Source organism: Cynocephalus volans, chromosome X, assembly GCF_027409185.1.
Source record: "Cynocephalus volans isolate mCynVol1 chromosome X, mCynVol1.pri, whole genome shotgun sequence".
NCBI classification, from domain to species: Eukaryota; Metazoa; Chordata; class Mammalia; order Dermoptera; family Cynocephalidae; genus Cynocephalus; species Cynocephalus volans.
In genome coordinates, this window is record NC_084478.1 from 24,936,985 (window position 1) to 24,959,371 (window position 22,387).

Consider the following 22,387-nt stretch of genomic DNA (forward strand, 5'->3'; position numbering starts at 1 on the left):
GTTTCCCTTCTGACGTTCCCTTATTTTGCTGCAGATCTTACTCTAGCACCTCCATAGAAGAGGCCATGAAAAGGGGCGAGGACCCTCCCACCCCGCCACCGCGGCCACAGAAAACCCATTCCAGAGCCTCCTCCTTGGATCTGAATAAAGTCTTCCAGCCCAGTGTGCCAGGTGAAGTGCCCTTTGCCCCCTGAGCCCTTCCCTTCCCTGTTGGAGCCAGTGGATGTGTGTCTGCCACAGAGGCCTTTGTGAGTCTGGAGAAAGAGCAGACCTGGCGGTGTCCCATTCCATGAGGGCTTCATGTTGCTATGCTGTTCATGGGAGGAAAAGCAATTCCAGACAGCTATACAGCACATGTGTCTGGAGCCTCGCCCACACTTGCTATGGATCATGAATTATGGAATTCTCTACCAAGAGGGCAAAAATGCTTCAACCTCAGGCAGCCCACTGAGTGTGTGGCTGGAGTCTTGTTCTCTGCATCGTGGTAATTTGTAAACAAGATCATCATCTGTCATTTCCTCAGATGCTTGTGTGGTTCTTCTGTGAAAGATCTTGGTGATCAGCACCTGGCCAGAATCTTCTCCTGCATTTTATCCTTGTGGAGAAGATTCTGTGTCCTGTAGGGTTTAATGTTAAGGGGGGTTGCTGGAGGAATCTGGGGCAAGGACCCCTAAATGTGGGCTGCCATGGGCCTTCTAGGAATGGGCCTTTCTTGAGCCAGCAGCTGCAGCTAGGCTGGAGGTGTGGGAGGCCAGGGGGGCCTCTGTGCTCCCCTGGCTCCCTGTGAAGTGGGAGACATGCTCCTGGGGAACCTAAGGAGCAGAAGATGACAGCCATGCCTTTGCATTAGTGAAGGTGATAGGATACAGCCCTGTCCCAAGTGTTATTTTGGGAGCAGCAAGAGCCTTTCCACTGACTCATGTGGACAAGCTATAAATACAATAATTTCCTGGAACTTTTTCTATATCTATGTGCATTTTAAATCAAGCCAATGTCGGATGCTAGTGAATTGTAGATTATTATCTTTGCTATTAAAGCAAGAAAAGACTCTCCTTGGCTCACACATTAGCATGACCTCTGTGTCTAGGTAGAGCTCAGCATGTTTTATTTGTTCTAATAAAGTACTCTCCTCACAGTAAAGTTATAGATTGTTTTTTAATATACTAAAATCTGGAACTCTCTATGAAATTTGATCCTGTGCCATGAGTTCATCAGACAAAAATTTGCCTTGAATTTCCCCCCATACTTTGATCCAAATTCTGGCATAATTTCATAGTAACTAGTATTTAGGGTAGGAGTAGCCATGGGTGATGATGCTGTAAAAGTTTCTCAGGGCTGGCGGATTATGACCTAGAAGATTTTTCTATGGCTGCAAGAAGATTAAAACAACCTGGACAGCTATCTAAATACCTTTCCCTTGCTAAGAAGGAGGCTAGAAATGTGCAAGCATCTCTCAGGTTGGGTGACCCAACAAGGAGCTACCAGCTGTGTTTGTAAGTTGACATGCTGTGGCATATAATGGTATATAGTGGCATAGACAAAACTGCGCTTGGAGCTCAGCTTAGCTGCTTAGTAACTGTTTGCTTTTCAGCAAGTGGCTTAATCTTTCTGTATCTCAGATTCCTAATCTGTAAAATAGGGCCAATGCTCCATGGAGTTATAAGGTTTTGGTAAGACAACTCAATATGTACCTGAGGCCTGTATTCCCATGGCTTGCAAGTACCAGAGCTTTAATATCCCCAGGGGCAACCGTCAACTGATGAGGATAAAGCCCCCTAATTCCCTTGACCCCCAGTGGACAGTTCTTTGTTTCTATCTTCACGGTTCTTCAGAAGGCTCGGCTTGCAGAGGGACTGGACTCCAGCTGCCTGCTGTAGTACCCCATTCACCAACACACCTTTTCCTGGCTTTCTTCCCTCCTGCCCTGTCTCTCTTTCCCCACACCCAAATAAAATACCTGTTCTTAAGTCCCTGCCCCAGGAGCTGCTTTAGGGAGAACCTGAATTAAGACATGTTCCTTTGACATCTCCAATGTCAGTATGACTTCAAGATGGGAAGGATTTTGGCTTGATAAATGTCCTGATGAGGACTTTTGTGACAGGTCCAGATAAATTCAAGATTTGGACAAGGAATAGCTAGGCAGGTGACATCTGTGTTCATAGCCTAATTCCATGGTCTTTTCAGTACAGATATACACAAATGAAATTTTATTGAGCAGTTTAAATTTATCACGATAAATAGAATGTTTCTGCAGTATGAAAAACAGGTGGTATAATTGCATCTACTTCATTTGTTTCCATGTTAGTTAATTCTCACAGGAAAGTACAAGGGTGTCTAAACCATGTAGCATTTTAGTGTATTGCATATTGGTAGAAATTAATTATTAAAATTCTAACAAACTAGAAACACATGAAGAAGAGTCCAGACCTACCAGGAGAGTGCACCCGGTGAGAACCGTGGTGCACTTACAGTAACCCCTTTGCTGCCCTTGTCTTTATATATCGCTTTTGATAAATGGAATCACACTATGCTTGCTCTTCTGCATCCTGTACTTTCCAGTGAACCAGCTTTCTGTTTTGTGAGAGAACTACATTGTTTCTTTTGATGCCGGTATGATATGGAGGCACCAAAGTTGATTGTGCATTGATGGAGATCTCTCTCCCTCTCCCCTTTTCTCTTCCACATGCTTTCCTCTCAAGCTCACCTACTACCCTTTTTACCCACCCCCGCCTGCTCTTCTTGCTCCTTTCTCACCCTTGCAAGCCTCTCTCTCTCTCCTCCTTGTGTCTGTCTCACACCCCTCTCTCTCCTCCTCCCTGCTCCCCTTTTTCCTCCCCTTCCCTCTCTGCTGCTCTTTTTGTCTTTCCTCCTTTGCCCCCCTTTGCCAGGCTCCTCCACAAGCCCACTTTGCTCTTATATTATAAGCAAGGTAGAGGTTATTAATGACTTCACATCCATATCTTTGTTTTCTCGTATAATTATTTTCTTGGGTTAAATCCTACATGTTGGAGTTGCAGGGTCAAAGGCCAATTATGTTTAAAGTGTAGATATATGTTGCCAAACTGTGCTGTAGAAAACCTATCAACTTACCGCACTGCTGACATTGTCTGAGAGTGTTTCCTCACACCTATGCCAGCACTGGTTAATGTTCATCTTTTTAGTCGTTACCTATATGATAGGCAAAAATTTGCATTTCTCTGACACCTAGGGAGGCTAAGCATTGTTTTATATCGTTATTGGCCGTTAATATTTCTTCTTCTGTGAATTGCCTGCTCAGAAGGCTCAGCCAGCTTCTGTTGCTACATCTCTCTTTGCCTAAACACAGGGACTACTTCTCTCTCCTCCATTTTGCCTGAGAGGTTCTGGACTTCCCTTATCTCAGGCACTTGGGAATGTGAGGGTGACCATAGGGAAGCTAACCTAACCTGCTCCAAGGGGTCTTTATCCCTCCAGCCCCCTGCATCCCCTCCTTCTGCCAACTGTATCACTTAAGACAAAATCTACGTGGGCCAGGTATTAGTCAGGGTTCTCCAGAGAGGCAGACCGATAGGATATATTATAAATATATGAGAGGGAAATTTATTAGGGCAGTTAGCTTGCACGATTGTGAAGAAAAGTCCCACGATAGGCGGTCTGCAAACTGGATGCCAGTAGCGTGGCTCAGTCTAAGTCCGAGGGCCTCAGACCCAGGGAAGCTGATGGTGTCCTTGGTGTAAGTTCTGGAACTCAAAAGCTGAAGAGTCTCGAGCTCTGATGTCCACGGACAGGAGAGAAGAGTGTATCCCAGTTCCAGCGGATAGAGAGAGAGAGAGAGAGATTCACCTTTTTTCTCTGTTTTTTATTTTCTCCGGGCCCTCAGTCCACTCAGGCTCTCATACTAATCTCTGCTGGAAACACCCTCATGGACACACCTAAAAAGATAGCCCTACCAGGTTTCTCGGCACTCCTTAATCTAATCAAGTTGATACCTAGAAGTAACCTTCACAGGCCACTTTGTTTATAACAATAGATGAAAGACTTAAATATAAGACCTGAAACTTTAAAACTCCTAAAAGAAAACATAGGGGAAACACTCTAGGTTTTAGGACTGGGCAAAGACTTTATACATAACACCCCAAAAGCACAGACAACAAAAGAAAAAATAAACAAATGGGGTTATATAAAACTAAAAACCTTCTGCACAGCAAAGGAAACAATCAATAGAGTTAAAAGACAGCCCTCAGAATGGGAGAAAATATTTGTAAACTACATATCCGAGAAGGGATTAATACCCAGAATATACAAATAGCTCAAACAACTTTACAGGAAAAAACCACAAATAATCCAATTAAAAAATGGGCAAAGGAGCTGAATAGACATTTCTCAAAGGAAGAGACATGCAGATGGCCAACAGATACATGAAAAAATGCTCAACATCACTAATCATCGGGGAAATGCAAATCAAAACCACTTTGAGATATCACTTCATCCCAGTCAGACTGGCTTTTATAAAAAACACAGAATAACAAATGCTGGTAGGGATGTGGATAAAAGAGGAACCCTTCTGCGCTGTTGGTGGGACTGTAAGTGGGTACAGCCATTATGGATAACAGTATGAAGCTTTCTCAAACAACTACAGATAGAACTGCCATATGATCCAGCAATCCCACTATTGGGGATGTATCCAGAGGATTGGAAAACATCATGTCGAAGGGATACCTGCACTCCGATGTTTATTGCAGCTCTATTTACAATAGTCAGGCGATGGATCCAACCTAAATGTCCATTGATGGATGACTGGATAAGGAAATTGTGGCATATATACCCAATGGAATACTACTCAGCCATAAAAAAGAATGAAATTCTACCATTTACAGCAATGTGGATGAGCCTGGAGAAAATTATCCTAAGAGAAACACTGCATGTTCTCATAATAGGGAGCTGAATCCGTAAATAAACAAATAATAAAGAGAGACAGAGAAAAAGAAACAACAATTGCAGTAATACATTGAACTTTTTGAAAGACAGAAAAGAACCATGGTTACTAGTGGTGGAAAAGGGGAGGAGAGGGGAAGAAGGAGGGGGGCTCACGAGGAATTGGTTAATGGATGCAAAGAATGATTGTGTGTTGTAATGATGAATAAGCTAACTATCCTGATTAAGTGTCACACATTGTATACAACTATTGAAAATCAACATTATACCCCATATGTATGTATAACAAATTATCTGAAGAAATAAAAAAAAAAAGGTGAGGAAAGGCAAAGAAAAGAGGGGAAGATCATATGAGATGAAGCAAGATGTAGGTGAGTTGAAAGGGAAAGATAAAATGAAACCCATGTTTTCAAAAATGGGACTCATCGGACTGTGAAAAACAGAGTGATTTAAGCTAAGTAATTGAGACAGAGTAGGGCTAAAGAGGAATGATAGTGTGGAGAAGAAATAGGATGGAGGGAGAGAAGATGCAAAGAAGTAAAAATGAAACAGGAAATGAAGAAAAAGATGTGATAGTTGTTCCATAGGATTGATGATGTTAATACAAAGGAAGAAACAGCAAATAGAATAAAACATTGAGAACCAAAGGTAGGAGGGTTCACAGACTCCTGGTTTAGAATTCAAGTAGGATTTAAGGGAATATCTTAGAAGTGGGTGGCATTAATGCCTTCAAATTTATGAAAGTAGGTAACATGATATGGGGAAAAAGAACAAAGTGATGATTTAGAATGTGAATCTGTAAAAATGAACAAAGCCAACTTTGGAAATATGGGACAATTGGCTTCAATGCTGATATCTACAGAGTGTGAATGTGTGATTTACAGTAGCCTAGACTATCCCAGGGTTCTAGGTACTGGCATCAGACCTAAAATGTGTATTTCCATAGGGAGCAATGGATATATGATCACTGTAAAATAGATCACCATTTCTAGCACCTGATCCAGGTCTTGGAGCCATCCCATCACTGTCTCACACAGCTGCTATGTTTGAGAGACAACATACATGTGCCAGAAAGGCTAAGTCAGTGACAATGCAAGTGTATAAAACCTAGAGGCAGTCAAACACGGGACTTGTTCAGTGATGTGTGGGTTTTATAGCTCTGTACTTATAGCTGTGAAACACCTTTTGGTACTGAAATTCCTGTAAGACAAATCACACTGTGAAGCTAGTGCTTTCTAGAAGCTAACCTCCTATTCTTCACTGAAACAATTATTTTCATAACGTGATTTTTTTCCCCATGTTTTCTTCTGTTCCACTGGGTGGGGTAGAAATTCCCCTCCTTCCTCTTGACTCTGACCTGCCTCTTCCAAAGCCATGCCTAAGGTTTGCAGCCCAAGGATTCCATGGTGACCGTAAAAAGCCTTAGCTCTGCCTGCCACAATAGCCCTGTTTTGGTCATTGAGTTTCCACCTGGCACAAGGGGCAGAGATTGTGGAGAGGAGACATAGCCATTCCTTTAAAGCCTCAGGCTGGGAACTTTAATCACTTCCACTTAAATCTAGCAGTTGAAACCTAGTCCTATGGATATACCCAAACGCCATGTAGCTGGAAAACGTAGTCCCTGGCAGGGCAGCCATTTCCCAGTGATACCCCTCTTACTGTAAAAGAGGAGAGTGGATGTTGATGGACAGCTTTTTCTACCACACTCCATATGGCCAAATACATTGAAATCTACGTGCTAAAACCATTGTGATAGCTGAACAAAACACATTCATTGGGAGTGTCTGTCCATGGGGTAGCCAATTTCCTGCCTCTGCTTTAGACATACTGATAATAAAAATTCATTCTGTGGTTAAGAAAATATGGTATATTCATACTGTGGAATCTTATGAAGCTGTTAAAAAGAATAAGGTATGTGTACTATGTGGAAAGTTATCTGAGATAAATTAAGTGAAAAAGGTATGGTGCAGAATATGTATGTTTCTAAATATGTAGACAATTTCAGGAAGGGTACTTAAACTGGTAATGATGGTTGCCTCTGGGGAAGGGAATGGTATGACTGGGGACAGGACTAGGAGACAGACTTTTTGTTGAATACCTACTTCTATCTTTTAAATTTTATCTCATGTACAGAAATTGTCTATTATGAAAAAAATGTACTTTTCACTCTTCAGCTGCAGCGATGGTATCTGAGAGTACCAGAGATGTCTTTCCTGGCTGAGTTTACCTGTCTCAAACTTGCCTATCATTCTGTATCCAGGGTATTTTTATGACCATCTGCTACCACCTCCTGGAACACAGCTGAAATGACAAAAGCATTCCAGGGCATTCTTTGAGGCTCTGATATGTTCTTTAGATTACTTTTCAGTGCCCCTCCAACACAAAGAAATAGTTTTGGAGGACTTCCCAAAGCCTCCATTGTGAGATGGATAGTTGGGCAAAGTGTCATGGTAAGGGCTCTGTCTTAACTTGGAAGGTGGGTCTGTTGATTGAGTGGTGAACTGGTAAGTCTGTTCTGGGTTTTCTACTAGTATTTCTTTCTGTAACTTGAGAAATAGGTAAACCTCTTGGGAGTAAGAGATGTTCTGAACACTAAACTTACTTTTCAAGTTTTCTAAAGGGTTAATTTGGCCATACAGATAACTCTGATGTAGATTTCCTTATTGTATCATTCTTGTGAAAGCTGCTTCTTCCCTTTTAAGATCTGATAGGATTATGCCCCTGGCTTTATTATTATTTTTTTTTTTTGCTCAGGATTGCTTTGGCTATTCGTGGTCTTTTGTTCTTCCATATGAATTTTAGGAATGTGTAACACTACCTGACTTTAAACTATACTACAAAGCAATAGTAACCAAAACAGCATGGTACTGGCATAAAAACAGACACACTGATCAATGGAACAGAATAGAGAATCCAGAAATCAACCCATGCACCTATAGCCATCTGATCTTTGACAAAGGCTCCCAGACGACACACTGGGGAAGAAACTACCTCTTTAGTAAACGGTGCTGGGAAAATTGGACATTCATATGTGGGAGAATGAAACTAGACCTGTACCTGTCACCATATACCAAAATGAACTCAAAATGGATTAAAGAATTAAACATATGTCCTGAAACAATAAAACTCCTTAAAGAAAACATAGGGGAAACACTCCAGGAAGTAGGATTGGGTACAGACTTTATGAATATGACCCCCAAAGCACAGGCAACCAAAGGAGAAATAAACAAATGGGATTATATCAAACTAAAAAGCTTCTGCACAGCAAAAGAAACAATTAACAGAGCAAAAAGTTATCCAACAGAGTGGGAGAAAATATTTGCAAAGTATACATCTGACAAAGGATTAATAACCAGAATATACAAGGAACTCAAACAACTTAACAGCAAAAAAACAAGTAACCCAATTAAAAAGTGGGCAAAGGAGCTGAATAGGCATTTCTCAAAGGAAGATATATGAATGGCCAACAGACACATGAAAAAATGCTCAACATCACTCAGCATTTGGGAAATGCAAATCAAAACCACTTTGAGATACCATCTCACTTCAGTTAGGTTGGCTGACATCCAAAAGACTGAGAATGACAAATGCTGGTGAGGATGCAGAGAAAACGGAACCCACCTACACTGTTGGTGGGACTGCAAAATGGTGCAGCCTTTATGGAAAGTGGTATGGAGGTTCCTCAAACAACTACAGATTTACCATATGACCCAGCTATTCCACTGCTGGGAATATACCCAGAGGAATGGAAATCATCATGTCAAAGGGATACCTGTACTCCCATGTTTATTGCAGTGCTATTTACAGTAGCCAAGAGTTTGAACCAGCCTAAATGCCCATCATCGGAAGAGTGGATAAGGAAACTGTGGTATTTCTACACAGTGGAATGCTACTCTGCTATAAAAAAAAAAATGAAATACTACCATTTGCAACAACATGGGTGGACTTAGAGAAAATTATATTAAGTGAAATAAGCCAGGCATAGAAAGAGAAATACCACATTCTCACTTATTTGTGGGAGCTAATAAAAATAAATAAGTAAATAAACAAATGAATGGGGCAGGGGAAGAAGACACAACAGTCACAACCATTCCTTGATTTTGTTAAGACAAGTGAACAGATATGATGTGGATGGGGGGAGGAGGGGAGAGGGAGGGAGGAAAAGGAGGAATTGGTAAAGGGACACGAAAATCAGCTATGTTGTATATTGATAAATTAAAGTTAAAAAAAGAAAAGATCTAGTAGGATTAAAAAACTTAGTAGGATTACGCTATTCCTGCCTCATCCCCAATCTTTTGGGTCCACAGTACACAGCCAGCTAAGGGTTCAGTTTAGCAATCTGGGCTTTTTTTTTTTTTTTTTTTTTTTTTTAAATGAAAGCTTTATTGAGATATAATCCACATAATATGAAATTCACCCCTTTCAGGTGTACATGTCAGTGGCTTTTAGTATATTCATAGTGTTGTATAAACATCAGCACTATCTGATTTCAGAACATTTTCGTGACCCCAAAAAGGAACCTCATACCCATTAGCAGTTATTCCCTATTTCCCCCTCTTCTTCTCCTCCTCCTCTTCTCTTAGCCCCCGGCAACCACTAACATACTTTGTTTCTGTGGATTTGCATATTCTTGACATAACATATTAATGGCACCATATAATATGTGATCTTTTGTGACTGGCTTCTCTCACATAGTATGTTTTCAAGGTTCATCCATGTTGTAGCACAAATCAGTACTTTATCCCCTTTATAGCTGGATAATCTCCCATTGTATGGATATACCACATTTTGTTAACCATTTATCAGTTGATGGGCATTTGGGTTGTTTTCACTTTTTAACTATTGGTAGTAATTCTGCTAGGAACATTCATGTCCAACTTTTTGTGTAAACATGTTTTCCTTTCTCTTGGGTATGTACATAGGAGTGGAATTTCTAGTTCATATGGTAACTCTATGTTGAACATTTTGAGGATCTACTGAACTATTTTCCAAAGCAGCTGCACTAATTTACCATCTTACTAGCAGTGTATGAGGATTCCAATTTCTTGGAATACTTGGAATACTTGGAATCCTTGAAATGTTTCTTATTGTCTATGTTTTTTATTTCAGCCATCCTTGTGTGTCTGAAGTGGTATCGTTATTATTGTGGTTTTGATTTGCATTTTCTAATGACCAATAATGTCGAACATCTTTTCATGTGCTTATTGGCCATATTTATGTCATCTTTGGAGAAATGTCTGCAAAATCTTTGCCATTTAAAAAATTGGGTTGTCTATTGTTGACTTGTAAAGGTTCTTTATATATTTTGTATACAAGTCCCTTTTCAGATATTTGATTTACAAATATTTTCTCTCATTCTGTGGGTTGTCCTTTGGCCTTTTTGATGGTGTCTTTTGAATCATAAAAGCTTTTAATTTTGTTGAGGTCAAATTTATTTTTCTTTTGTCACTTGTGCTTTTGGTATCATATCTAAGAAACAGTTGCCTAACTCAAGGTTATAACCATATACTCCTCTTTTATTTTAAGAGTTTTGTAGTTCTAGGTCTTACGTTTAGGTCTTTGATCCATTTTGAATTAATTTTTATACATGGTGTGAGATAGGCATCCAAATTCATTTTTCTGCGTGGGGATATCCAATTGTCCCAGTACCATTTTTTGAGAAGACTATTCCCCATTTAATTTTCTTGACACCCTGGTTGAAATTCAATTGACCATAAGTGTGTGGGTTTATTTCTGGACTTCCAATTCTATTCCATTGACCTAGATGTCTCTCCTTATGCCAGTACCACAAAGTCTTAATACATGTAGATTTGTACAAGTTTTGAAATCTGGAAGTGTGAGTCCTCCTACTTTATGCTTTTTCAAGATTGTTCTGGTTATTCTGAGTCCTGTACATTTCGTTATGAAACTTAGGACCAGCTTGTCAATTTCTGTTTTTTTAAAAAAGAGCCAGCTGGGATTTTGGTAGGGATTGCATTGAATCTGTAGATCAGTTTAGTTAGTATTGCTGTCTTAATAATATTAAGTCTTCCAATCCATGAATGCTGATGTCTTTCCATTTATTTAGGTCTTTAAATTTCTTTCAATAATGTTTTGTAATTTTCAGCATACAAGTCTTGCGTGTTTTTTCTTAAATTTATTCCCAAGAGTTTTATTTTATTTTATTTTTTGATACTATTCTAGATGGAATTTAAAAATATTTCATTGTCACAGTCTTCATTGCTAGTGTATAGAAATATAATTAGTTTTTGTATATTGATCTTGTATCCTGTAACTTTGTTGAACTTGTCTAGTAGTTGCCTGGACATGTCTTATCCTTAGCTTAGATAATGAGGTAGGGAGCATACTCATTATTGGACTTCTGACTGCTTAACTGTTTTGCAGCTACCCACAAATTAAGGAAGAAATCCCTTTTAGTGTTTAGAGAACATCAAAAGGCTTATTACTGAATGCTCACATCCAGTTTTACTTTTTTTCCCTTTCGTATGTGAAACCAATTGATCTGGTCCCATTTGTTGAGTAGTATACACTTTACCTGTGAAATGTCCATTTTGTCCTAAGTCAAGTTTTCCTATGTGCAATAGTTGCTTCTGGGTTTTCTACTTAACACCTAGCACTGAATATAATTGTGATCATGGGTGATACGAATATAAGTTTTACTTTGTCAGAAGACATGTTTAAGCACTTTACATGCTTTATCTCTAATCTTCATGATAACCCTGTGAGGTAGGTGCTATTTTATCCCCGTTTTACGGATGCAGAAACTGAGATGCAGAAGTTAGTTTGCCCAAGGTCATGGAGCTAGTAGCTGTTGGAGCTAGGATCTGAAATTGTGCAGTTGAATGCTAGAGCCTACATTCTCCAGCCTTAAAAAAGGGGAAAGTATTTCTCTTCTCTCTACCTCACTTGCCTCTCCCAACTTGTCTATTTGGTCAGATATTTAGTACGTGTGTCTGTTCAGCTGCCTCTGTTGGTCACAGGCCTCATTCCACTTCATTAGTCAGTTGAGGACTAGGACTCATCTTCAGACTTGGGTAATTTGCTGTGATTTGTTTTTGTAGGGCCAGGGCGTGCTTTCTAGGTTTCTGGAAATGGATCCTTGCTTTCAGGCCTGATCTTGTTTGTGGTCAGTCCTTAGAAGTAGCACACTCGGCATTCATATTGCTAGAGCACTAATGGGTCTCTTTGAGTTTTTCGGTAGTTGAGAGATAAAGGCATTGGTTTGCAGTATAGTGTTCCTTTGGCATGAGATTTGAAGTCTAAAAGTTCCATTAGACACAGAAAAATTTATTTAGGCTGTTGTGCTAGATAAACATTTTTGGAGGATTACAATCTAGTCTGGGTCTTTCCAAGCCTGTCTGTGCTGGTATTCAGTGTGAACATCTAGATACAAGCCTGTCTCAGTCTTTGGAAGGTGTGGTTGCGTATGCTGTCTGGTCTTGGCTGCTTTTTGCCTTTTCCTGTTCCTTTTTCTATCCCGAGGGTTTTTTCTTTTCCAATAAGTTATGTGAAAGTTTCTGTCCTAGCACAGTGCTATGGTTTATGCCTGTAGAACATAAAAGCCTGCAGAAGATTTACAGAACCTTGCCAAGGTGGAGGGGCAGCCAGTCCTGCCATTGGGGAGGGTGCATTCTCTTTCATTTTCTCCCTCGGTTTTACAGTTGTTCCTGGCTGGCTGAGTGCTTTAACAAGGGGGAAGGGGACGATCAGGGCTAGAATCTCTGGAGGATGGAGTGGGAAATGTTCCTGTGACCTTTATTTTTTAAATGTTTATCAAATTCGTTTAAATAATAGACAGATACCTTCTTATGTGTAAAATCCAAGCATTACAGATCTATTCCTGGACCTCATTCCCACCAAGTCCAGTGTCCTCCCCAGGGAATGTCTCCTGACATTTTCTAATGCACTTATGAATGTATATGTGTACCTGTGAAATCAGTTTCGTGTTTTTTGTCTTTAAAATAATTGGTATGTTTTCTCCATGCTTTTTCTTTTAATACTTTGTTATTTCTTGGAGATACATCCATGTCAGTACTGATAATTTTATCTTTGTTTCATATATACGAGTATTGTATACACTGGCTACTCTATTAAAAACTGTTATGGAAAATTTCAAATATGCAAAAGTAGAGAACCCCCATACCCAGATTAATTTCATACACAAATACTTTATATACTCATACATCTCTAACAGATAAGGCCTTTAAAAAAATGTAACCACTATACCTTTGTCATACATAACAAAATTAAGCATAGTTTCTTAATATCATCTAATATCTAGCCTGTGTTCAGATTCCCTGAATTGTCTCAAGATGTCTTTTGATAGTGGCATTTTCAAATCAGGATTCAAACAAGGGCTACATTGCAGTTATTTTTGACGTTTTTGGTTTTTTATTAAAAATTTTTTAAAAAATTCTTTTATTTTATTGTGAATATTCAGGAGATAAAAGCTAATTGTCATCCCTGATGCCCATGATGTGAAGGCCAGATTCATACTGGGGGCATACCCATTACCAGAAATTACTTTTGTACCCTGTGTCCTCCACACAATTATCCCCCAACCTCCCTCCCCTTCCCCCTTTCTCCCCCAACTCCACTTTGTAGCCTCAGGAATGTTCCCTCCCTCTGTAAGACCAATGCACTACTGTGGTGTCTCTTTCCTTCCTTCTTTTTTCTCTTAGCTCCCACATATGAGTGAGCACAATGCGGTATTTATTCCTCTGTGCTTTGCTTATTTCACTCAACATAAGTTTCTCCAGGTTCATCCATGTTGTTGCAAATGGGAGTATTTTGTTCTGTTTTATGGCAGAGTAGTATCCCATGGTGTATATATACCACAGTTTCCTTATCTAATCATCCATTGATGGACATTTAGGTTTGTTCCATATTTTGGCTATTGTAAACAGAACTCTGATGAACATGTGAGTGCAGGTAACTCTTCGACATGATGATTTCCATTCCTCTGGGTATATACCCAGAAGTGGGATTGCTGGATTGCATGGAAGATCTATCTTTAGTTTGAGAAACCTCCATACCATTTTCCATAGTGGTTGTACTAATTTATAGTCCCACCAACAGTGTAGGAGTGTTCCCTTCTCTCCACAGCCTCGCCAGCATTTGTTATTCACTGTCTTTTTGATTATAGCCAGTCTAACTGGAGTGAGGTGGTATCTCAATGTAGTTTTAATTTGCATTTCCCAGATGACTAGTGATGTTTAGCATTTTTTCATGTATCTGTTGGACATTTGTATGTCTTACTTTGAAAAATGTCTATACAGCTCCTTTGCCCATTTTTAACTGGGTTATTTGTTTTCTTAGTGTATAATTGCTTGAGTTCTATGTATATTCTGGATATTAATCCCTTTTCGGATGCATAGTTAGCAAAAATTTTCTCCCATTCTGTAGGTTTTGTTTTTGACATCTCAATTCTTTTTTAATTGATACGTTCCTCCCTCAATCTTTTTCCCCTTTGTTATTCATTCATTCACTCATTCATAAGAAAATCATCTATCCTATAGACTTTTTCATATTTTATATTTGGCTGGTTGTTTATTCTTCTATCTCTGTAATTCCTATAAATTGATAGGGAGGTCTAGGCTTGATTAGAATCAGTTTAGATTTTTGACAAGATTCTTCCTAGTTTAGTGCTGCTGTGTACTTCCTACTGCATCACATTAGGAGATCCCTGATGTCTAATGCCCTTATTTTTGTAATGTTTGATTGATTAGTTGGTTCATGTGGTAGTAGCCTGATCCATGTGTTATGATAAAGACCCCCAACAACCTTTCAAATAATGGTTTTATCAGCTATCAGTCATCATTGCCTACATCCAGTGCTGTGTTGGTAAATGTTTTAGAACTGACCATTTGCTTGTTTTCGTGGTGTAAAATCTCCTGCCATGGCTAATTTCACTCCTACTGATGTGTCTCTGAATGTGGGGCTGGGAACAGATGCACACAGTCGGCCCTCACAAGCTGGTATGAGCTATTTCCAGCAAACTACTGCTTAGATCCATTATTTCATTGTAGATGCAAAATGGTGATACTCTATTTCATTTCTTCTACTTTTATTAATAGGGACCATGTTTTATTTAAACATTTTCCTATTGTTGGACACTTAGGTTGTGACCATTATAAAGCTTGTGAGCTGGGAGAGACCATAAAACAGTATAATTCTCAGCACATCAATAAATTCCTTATATTCATCTGAATTTATAGAATTATATGAAAACTGAAATAGACTTCAGTGATGGTGACCATACCATGAAAAGTGTCTTATTCACTCAACCAGTATTTAATGAGTATTTACTGGGTGCTTGGTACTGTGAAGAATTCTAAGAGGAATATGGATATGGCCCCAAACTCTGCCTATTGGTATCACAGTTGCATGTGATTATGAGAAGGGTGCTGAGTCTGGGTGGTTGCTAACTAGAATGATCAGTGGATATTTGGGCAGGGGGTGCACAGGGCTGTTGAGCTAAATTTTGAAAGACAGATGTGATTTCTGGAGTCAAATTCTATTGATTCTTCCTTGACATTTGCCTTGGTTCTCTTCTTATTACTAGTTGCCTGGGAGGCTACTACAGTAGTCTCTAATCTGGTTTTCTTGCTTCATTCCTTCCTTCTTAGAGCAACAGTATCAATTTTCTTCAAGCACAGCTATGATTCCACCTCCCTACTCAAACTCCTTTAAGACCTGCTGTGTAAACACCAAATTCCTGGTGGAACTGAACTTGAAGCCATGGGAGTACATGAATTCAGTAAGGGACACAGTACTGGCATGCCTGGGGAGGAGTGTATTACAGGAAGGAAGTAGAGACCTAAAGATTCAAGTCTGCTGACTAGCCAAGAAAAATGGAGACTGAGGAAGAAAGAGTTTATAGACTATGTCCTTAGGAAGTCTTAGCAGAACAGTCCCACTGGAGTGGTAGGGTTAATCCAGACTGCAAAAGGTTGTGCAGTGAATAAGGAACTTTGGTATGGAGAAGTTGTCATCACAAACTCATTTTGAAATGTTTGACTTAGCAGTTGGTCTGATTATATGTCGTATTTTAGAAATTCATGGTAGAAAAGAGACAGTGCCAAGATGATAGAATCTTTCTCCAGGTTGCCTTCCTCCTAACACATACATACATTCTCTCCCTCTCCTTTCCCCCCGCCCCTCCTTCCCTCTCCATTATTCAGCTATAATGAAAGTGTCACAGAAACAGCTGCTAGTGAATGAATACTAAGCCTGGAAGAAAGATCTGTTGACTTAAAATTTTAGTTTGACTTATCTTAAAATACACAGAGACATACAACTAGTGATTTTAACCAAGCAAAGAAGTTTAATAGTAAAATTCTTAGAAGAAATGCATTTATGTAAATGTAACATGAGAAAGGGAAACCAGAGGCCTATCTTTCACTAAGATTAAATCTCGTGCATTTTTGTCACTTAACTCTGCCTGTGTCTCCATCTGGGACCTAGTTAATGCATATTTCATATCCCATGGTACAGGAAAAAGCTACTGGTAAACACTGGTAAATAAATTTTAGAATCATAGAGTATCAATGCTAGAAGAGAACTTGAATGTCATCCTGGCCAACTCTCACATATTATAGATGAGACTAAGATCCAGGGAATGTAATTGCATTGTTCTCTATCAGAATCCTTCAAAGATGGGAAATCTTTGTTCAGATATTTTTGGTAGCAGATTTGGTGTCAGAGAAAGCAATCTTTATTAACTTAATTTGAGGAACACACCTTACTATTATTTTACAGGTAATAACACTAATTAATATCTAAAGTTAAAAGATGTATTAAAGAATAAATATGGTGTCCTCTATATGCAAAAAACTCTTTGGTATTATTTTCCTGTGTTTCTTTCTATATGATTTAAGATGTTGGCAGATATCCCTGAGGTACTTCAGGGAGACAGCAAAGCAAGTTTTGCTTTCATAAATACTTGGAAATTTTAGGAATATACCTATTTACTTTTTTAATGATCAAAAATAAGTTATAAAAAAAATTAAATATAGGGCTATGAGGGGTCTTCAGGAAGTTCATGGAAAATGCGTATTATGAGAAAACTATGCATGGAGTACAAAATTTGTTTGCACCAAGATAAACTTGTACTAACTTGTTATAACATGTCTGAACAAGGTCTAGTTTGAGGCACTAAGAAGGATAAGACATCAGTTTGAAAAGAGCCCCAATCAGAGCAACATGAATTCTGCTAAAATTGAAGCAAGAACAAACATCAAATTTATGGTGAAGCTTGGGCGGAAGAATGGTGAAATTATTGATGCTTTACAAAAGATGATCAGTACAATGCCTCTCCAAAATCAGCAGTTTACAAATGATTAACTTATTTTAAGAAGGTACAAGACAATGTTGAAGATGAAGCCCAAAGCAGAAGACCATCCCCATCAATACATGAGGAAAAAATTAATCTTGTTCATGCCCTAATTGAAGATGACCAACAATTAACAGCAGAAACAATAGCCAACACCATAGACATCTCAACTGGTTCAGCGTACACAATTCTGACTGAAAAATTAACAATGAGCAGACTTTCTGCTTGATGGGTACCAAAACTATTGTGCCCAGATCAGCTGCAGACAAGAGCAGAGCTTTTCATGGAAATTTTAAGTAAGTGGAATCCTGAAGCATTTCTTGGAAGAATTATAACAGGAGATGACACATGGCTTTACCAGTATGATCCTGCAGACAAAGCACAATCAAAGCCATGGCCACCAAGAGGTGAAAGTGGTCCAGTCAAAGCAAAAGCAGATGAGTCAAGAGCAAAAGTTGTAACAACAGATTTTTGGGATGCTCAGGGCATTTTGCTTGTTGACTTTCTGGAGGGCCAAAGAATATCTGCTTATTATGAGAGTGTTTTGAGAAAGTTAAGCAAAGCTTTAGCAGAAAAATGCCTGGGAAAGCGGCATCAGAGTCCTTCTCCACCATGACAATGCTCCTGCTCATTCCTCTCATCAAACAAGGGCAAATTTAGAAGAGTTTCAATGGGACATCATTAGGCATCCACCTTACAGTCCTGATTTGGCTCCTTCTGACTTCTTTTTGTTTCCTAATCTTAAAAATTCCATAAAGGGCACCCATTTTTGTTCAGTTAATAATGTAAAACAAAGATTGCATTGACATGGTTAAATTCCCAGGACCCTCAGTTCTTTAGGGATGGCTGGTATCATTGTTTACAAAAGTGTCTTGAACTTGATGGAGCTTATGTTGAGAAATAAAGTTTATATTTTTTATTTTTATCTTTTAATTCCATTTTCCCACAGACTTTTTGAAGTCCCCTTATATAAGAGAAATGTGTACCAAACGTCTGGCTTCAGCAATTATCAACTGTGGCTCATCTTACACCATATAGATAATATCTCATATTATTATACTTTTTTCTACCCTTAAGCTTAATTAAAAACTTTATTGAGGTATAATTTATAGACCATAAAGTTTACTCATTTTTAGTGTACAATTCAATGATTTCTAGTAAATTTATCAAATTGTGCAGCTGTCACCATAATCCAGTTTTAGAACATTTTCAGCACCCTGGCAATATCCTTCATACCCGTTTACTGTTAATCCCCGTGCCTGCCACCAGCGCTTGGCCACCCTATTTTCTGTTTCTATAGATTTGTCTTTCCTGGATATTTCATATAAATAGGATCATACAGTATGGGGTCTTTTGTGTCTGGCATCCTTTACCTTATATAATGTTTTTGAGGTTCATCCATGTTGTAGCATGTATCAGTGGTTTATTCCTTTTTATTGCTGAATAGTATTTCACTGTATGGCTATACCACATTTTGTTTATCCATTCCTCAGTTTGATGGACATTTGAGTTGTTTCTGCTTTTTGCCTGATATGAATAGTGATGCCATGAACATTTGCATGCAAGTCTTTGTGCATGTGATTTCATTTCCCTTAGCTAGATACCTAGGAGTGGAATTGCTGGGTGTGTGGTAAAGTTACGTTTTTAAAGAATCTGCCAAACTGTTTTCTAAAGTATCTGTACCATTTTATATTTCCACTGGCAATGTATGAGGGTTACTGATTCTTTACATCCTCACCAACACTTATTATCTTTGTGATTATCCCACATCATAGTGTGAATGAAGTGGTATCTCATTATGGTTTTTCATGTGCTTATTAGTGAGTCCTATATTTTCTCTGGTGAAAATGTCTTCTCATATCATTTGCCCATTTTTAAAAATTGGGTGTTTGTCTTATTTTTGAGTTGTATATTCTGGAGTTCTTTGTATATTCTGGATATAAATCCTTTATCTAATATGTGATTTGCAGATATTTTTCCCAGCCTGTGACTTGTCTTTTCATTTTCCTTTTTAAAAATTAATTTATTTTTAATTGACACATAATAATTGTACATGTTTATGGGGTACAGTGTGATGTTTCAATACATGTATATACAATGTGAATGGTGTATTTTGAAATATAGAAGTTGAGAGTTTTGATGAAGTGCAATTTATCAGTTTTTTCCTTTTTGTATTGAGCTTTTGGTGTCATAAGAAATCTTTGCCTTATCCAAGGTCTTGAAGATTTTCTCCTTGTTTTTTCCCCCTAAAACTTGTATTGTTTTACCTCTTACATTCAGATCCCTAATCTATTTTGATTAAATTTTTTATAAGGTGTGAGAGATAAGGGTCTAAGTCCATCTTTTTGTATGTTGATATCCAGTTGTCCTAGCACCACTTGTGGAAAAATTCTCTCCTTTCTCTATTATTGAATTGCCATGGTACCTTTGTTGAGAATCACTCAACTATAAATATAAGGGTTTATTTTTGGATTCTCCATTCTGTTCTGTTGATCTGTATGTCTATTCTTATGCCAGTATTATACTGAATATTTTTTAAATCAGGGGAGTCATACATTGTCTTGTATAGAAGTGATCACGACTCAGCCTAAATATTTACTACAGTGATATATTTTTAGATAGTGTCTAGCATCTTATTTACTTGAGTTTGTGGTTTATAGCATATTCAGAAGCATCCTCTTAGTTCCTTGAGGTTTTAGTACTTTCTGGCTTTGAGGTATTCTGACATGCTTATTCTCTGGATATAGAATACCTGCTGTCCAGCTGTTTCTCCCCCATCTCAGTGTGCTTTTCTGTTCTTTATCACACCTGTCCTGTAGGTTCAAAATGTGATACTGCTTACTGTACCCTACTAGCCTTGTGACCTTGGTGATGCCATTTTATTTCTCCAGGCCTTACTTTTCTCATCTGCAAAGTGAAAGAATTGAATTTGATCTCATTACTTTTCCAAATTCAGTCATTAATATTATCCTTGTTGAACAGTTCCAAGGCATGTGTAAGTTTATTGTTTTTAACTGGTGAAAAAACAATTTGTTCTATTCAACAGAGAGTTTAATGGGCTTATATTTTGAGGGGAGCGTGAGGGTTCATCATGGTATAGAGGCAGGTAGTGTTGGAAAGGTACTCCTTGCAAACATTCTTTTATATACATAGGTGTATATGACATACATACCCATCACTGTGTGTGACTGGATGATCAGGGGATAAGGTCACACGTGCTTTTGTGATTAGAAAGGAGAGAAAGAATGAACAATTTGTATTACAAAGAAATAGCTATTTTTATGAACTTTCCATGAGGAGGAATTGTCCTTACTGGTGAAGTCCTTGAAGCTTTGCATATGGCCAACTCTCTCCTTGGTTGATACTTAAAAATCTAGGTCCCACTGGTGGGCTCCTTTCAACACTTTCCATTCTTTGAGTTTTTTTTTTCCCCTTGGCTTTTGAATGCTTTTTGTTTTCTTTTCTTTTGGTGGCTGGCTGGTACAGGTAACTGAACCCTTGACCCTGGTGTTACAAGGCTGCACTGTAACCAACTGAGCTAACCAGCCAGCCTTGAATGCTTTTATTTTCTTCATAAAATATTCCTACTTATGGGGGATGGGAGCTCGTTTCCACAGCTGAAGTTATTACAAGTTTCACTCCTCTGAAGAATCAGCTTTCTGTTGATGAAGCTTTCAGATGCCACATCTGCTGCTTTGTTTCCACTAAGCTAGAACATGTTTTCAGTTAGTCATTGACTTAGATCTTTGTAAAAATAGAAGGAAATTAGTAAATAGTAATATCTATGAATAAATTTGCCTGAAAATTTCTAAGCATAATGAAGTAAGAGGATAAAAAATGTTAGAGGTTAGAGTTTTAGATGAAGATACCAAGAAACTGAGATCCGGTGGACCAGTGTCAGAATATGCGCATCTTTCAATAAACTTAAGAAATTGTTTTAAACACTGGGAATTATTACTGTGTCTTTTGACCTTAGAATTAAATGGCAGTTTCTTCTCCTGAGCTTTTTAATCTGGTTTTCAGGATTGGGGTATTTATTATTTTCCCCTGATTGCACTTATAAAAATTTTTGTCTTGACAGAGACTTGCTGATATCTGGTGTCCCACGTTATTAACTATAAGGCTTCAGGAATAAACCTGTAATTACTTCATGAGTATGGTAGCTTTTAAAGTATGTAGAACAAGCATTCTCCTTCCCTCTCTTATCTTCTTTTCCCTTCTGAAAAAATAGCTGTTACTATTAACAGGTACATTGTCATATTTGGCAAATGTACCCTAAATTATTCAGCCAGAGTATTTATTCAGTTTCACTTTGTGTGAAAGCATACTTGTTCTTTTCTTTTGATTGATTAGAGCATATTGGATAAAATATTTGAATCCAATTTTAAATCAAGAATGGACTGAAAATATTATGAGAAGATTTTTCACTAAATTCAATTCCAATTATTTAACCCTTGTGTGGAGTACCTACTGAATATAAGGCAGTGTGTTTAGGTGCTGTGGGTGACAAAAAGATGGATTAGATATAAAACTGGTAGAATCAAGCTAAGTTAGTATCTCCCACCATTAAAGAAAATGGACATAGAATCATAAACACAAGGATGAGATTTTTCGGCAGTAATCAAACAAGGAAAGTTGCATGAGCTAATGCCATTTTATTTATTTATTTATTTTGGAAAGAGTGGCAGCCGAAAGAAAACCTGAGGCTTTGGGCACACTCTTAACTCTGCCTGCTTCCCTGTGGAAGTATGTGAATGGGCAAATCTTGAGATTTCTCACTGAAACCTCAAATCTGGAGTGAAGTGAAATGAGTGTGTGCTCTTGACTGAGGGTCAATGGAAGTGACTGCTGGAAAGAGAGGTAAGAAGCTGGAAAGGTAAATAATCATAGCTGATAGCCTGATCTGGTAGAGGGGAAGGCCCAGGGCTCCATGCTGAACTGAGGAAACAAACCGACATCTGCGAAGTTTCTCCAAGGCCATTGATGTACCCCCAAGACTTAAGAGAACACACTCTGCTGTAGAAATTTTCAATGTTTATTATTCTGTCGTTTCCTTCATATTTCTAAATAACATATTTGTATAACTTCTTGTTGACTTTTCAGTTTTTGTCATCATCTACTGTCTTCCCTCCCCCAATA

The 22,387-nt window shown here is 38.4% G+C and overlaps 1 protein-coding gene across 11 annotated transcripts in view; it reads left to right on the top strand.

Moving 5' to 3' along the window:
- REPS2 (RALBP1 associated Eps domain containing 2) overlaps nucleotides 1-22,387 on the top strand; it is a 197,160-nt gene that overhangs the window by 124,300 nt on the left and 50,473 nt on the right. For 6 of the 11 annotated variants that reach the window (XM_063083469.1, XM_063083473.1, XM_063083472.1 and 3 more), the window contains exon 13: nucleotides 35-171. The exons of the other annotated variants lie outside the window; for them this stretch is intronic. In XM_063083469.1, the coding sequence (XP_062939539.1) occupies nucleotides 35-171 (137 nt within the window). The remainder of the gene's footprint in view (nucleotides 1-34; nucleotides 172-22,387) is intronic. 11 annotated transcript variants of the gene reach the window in all.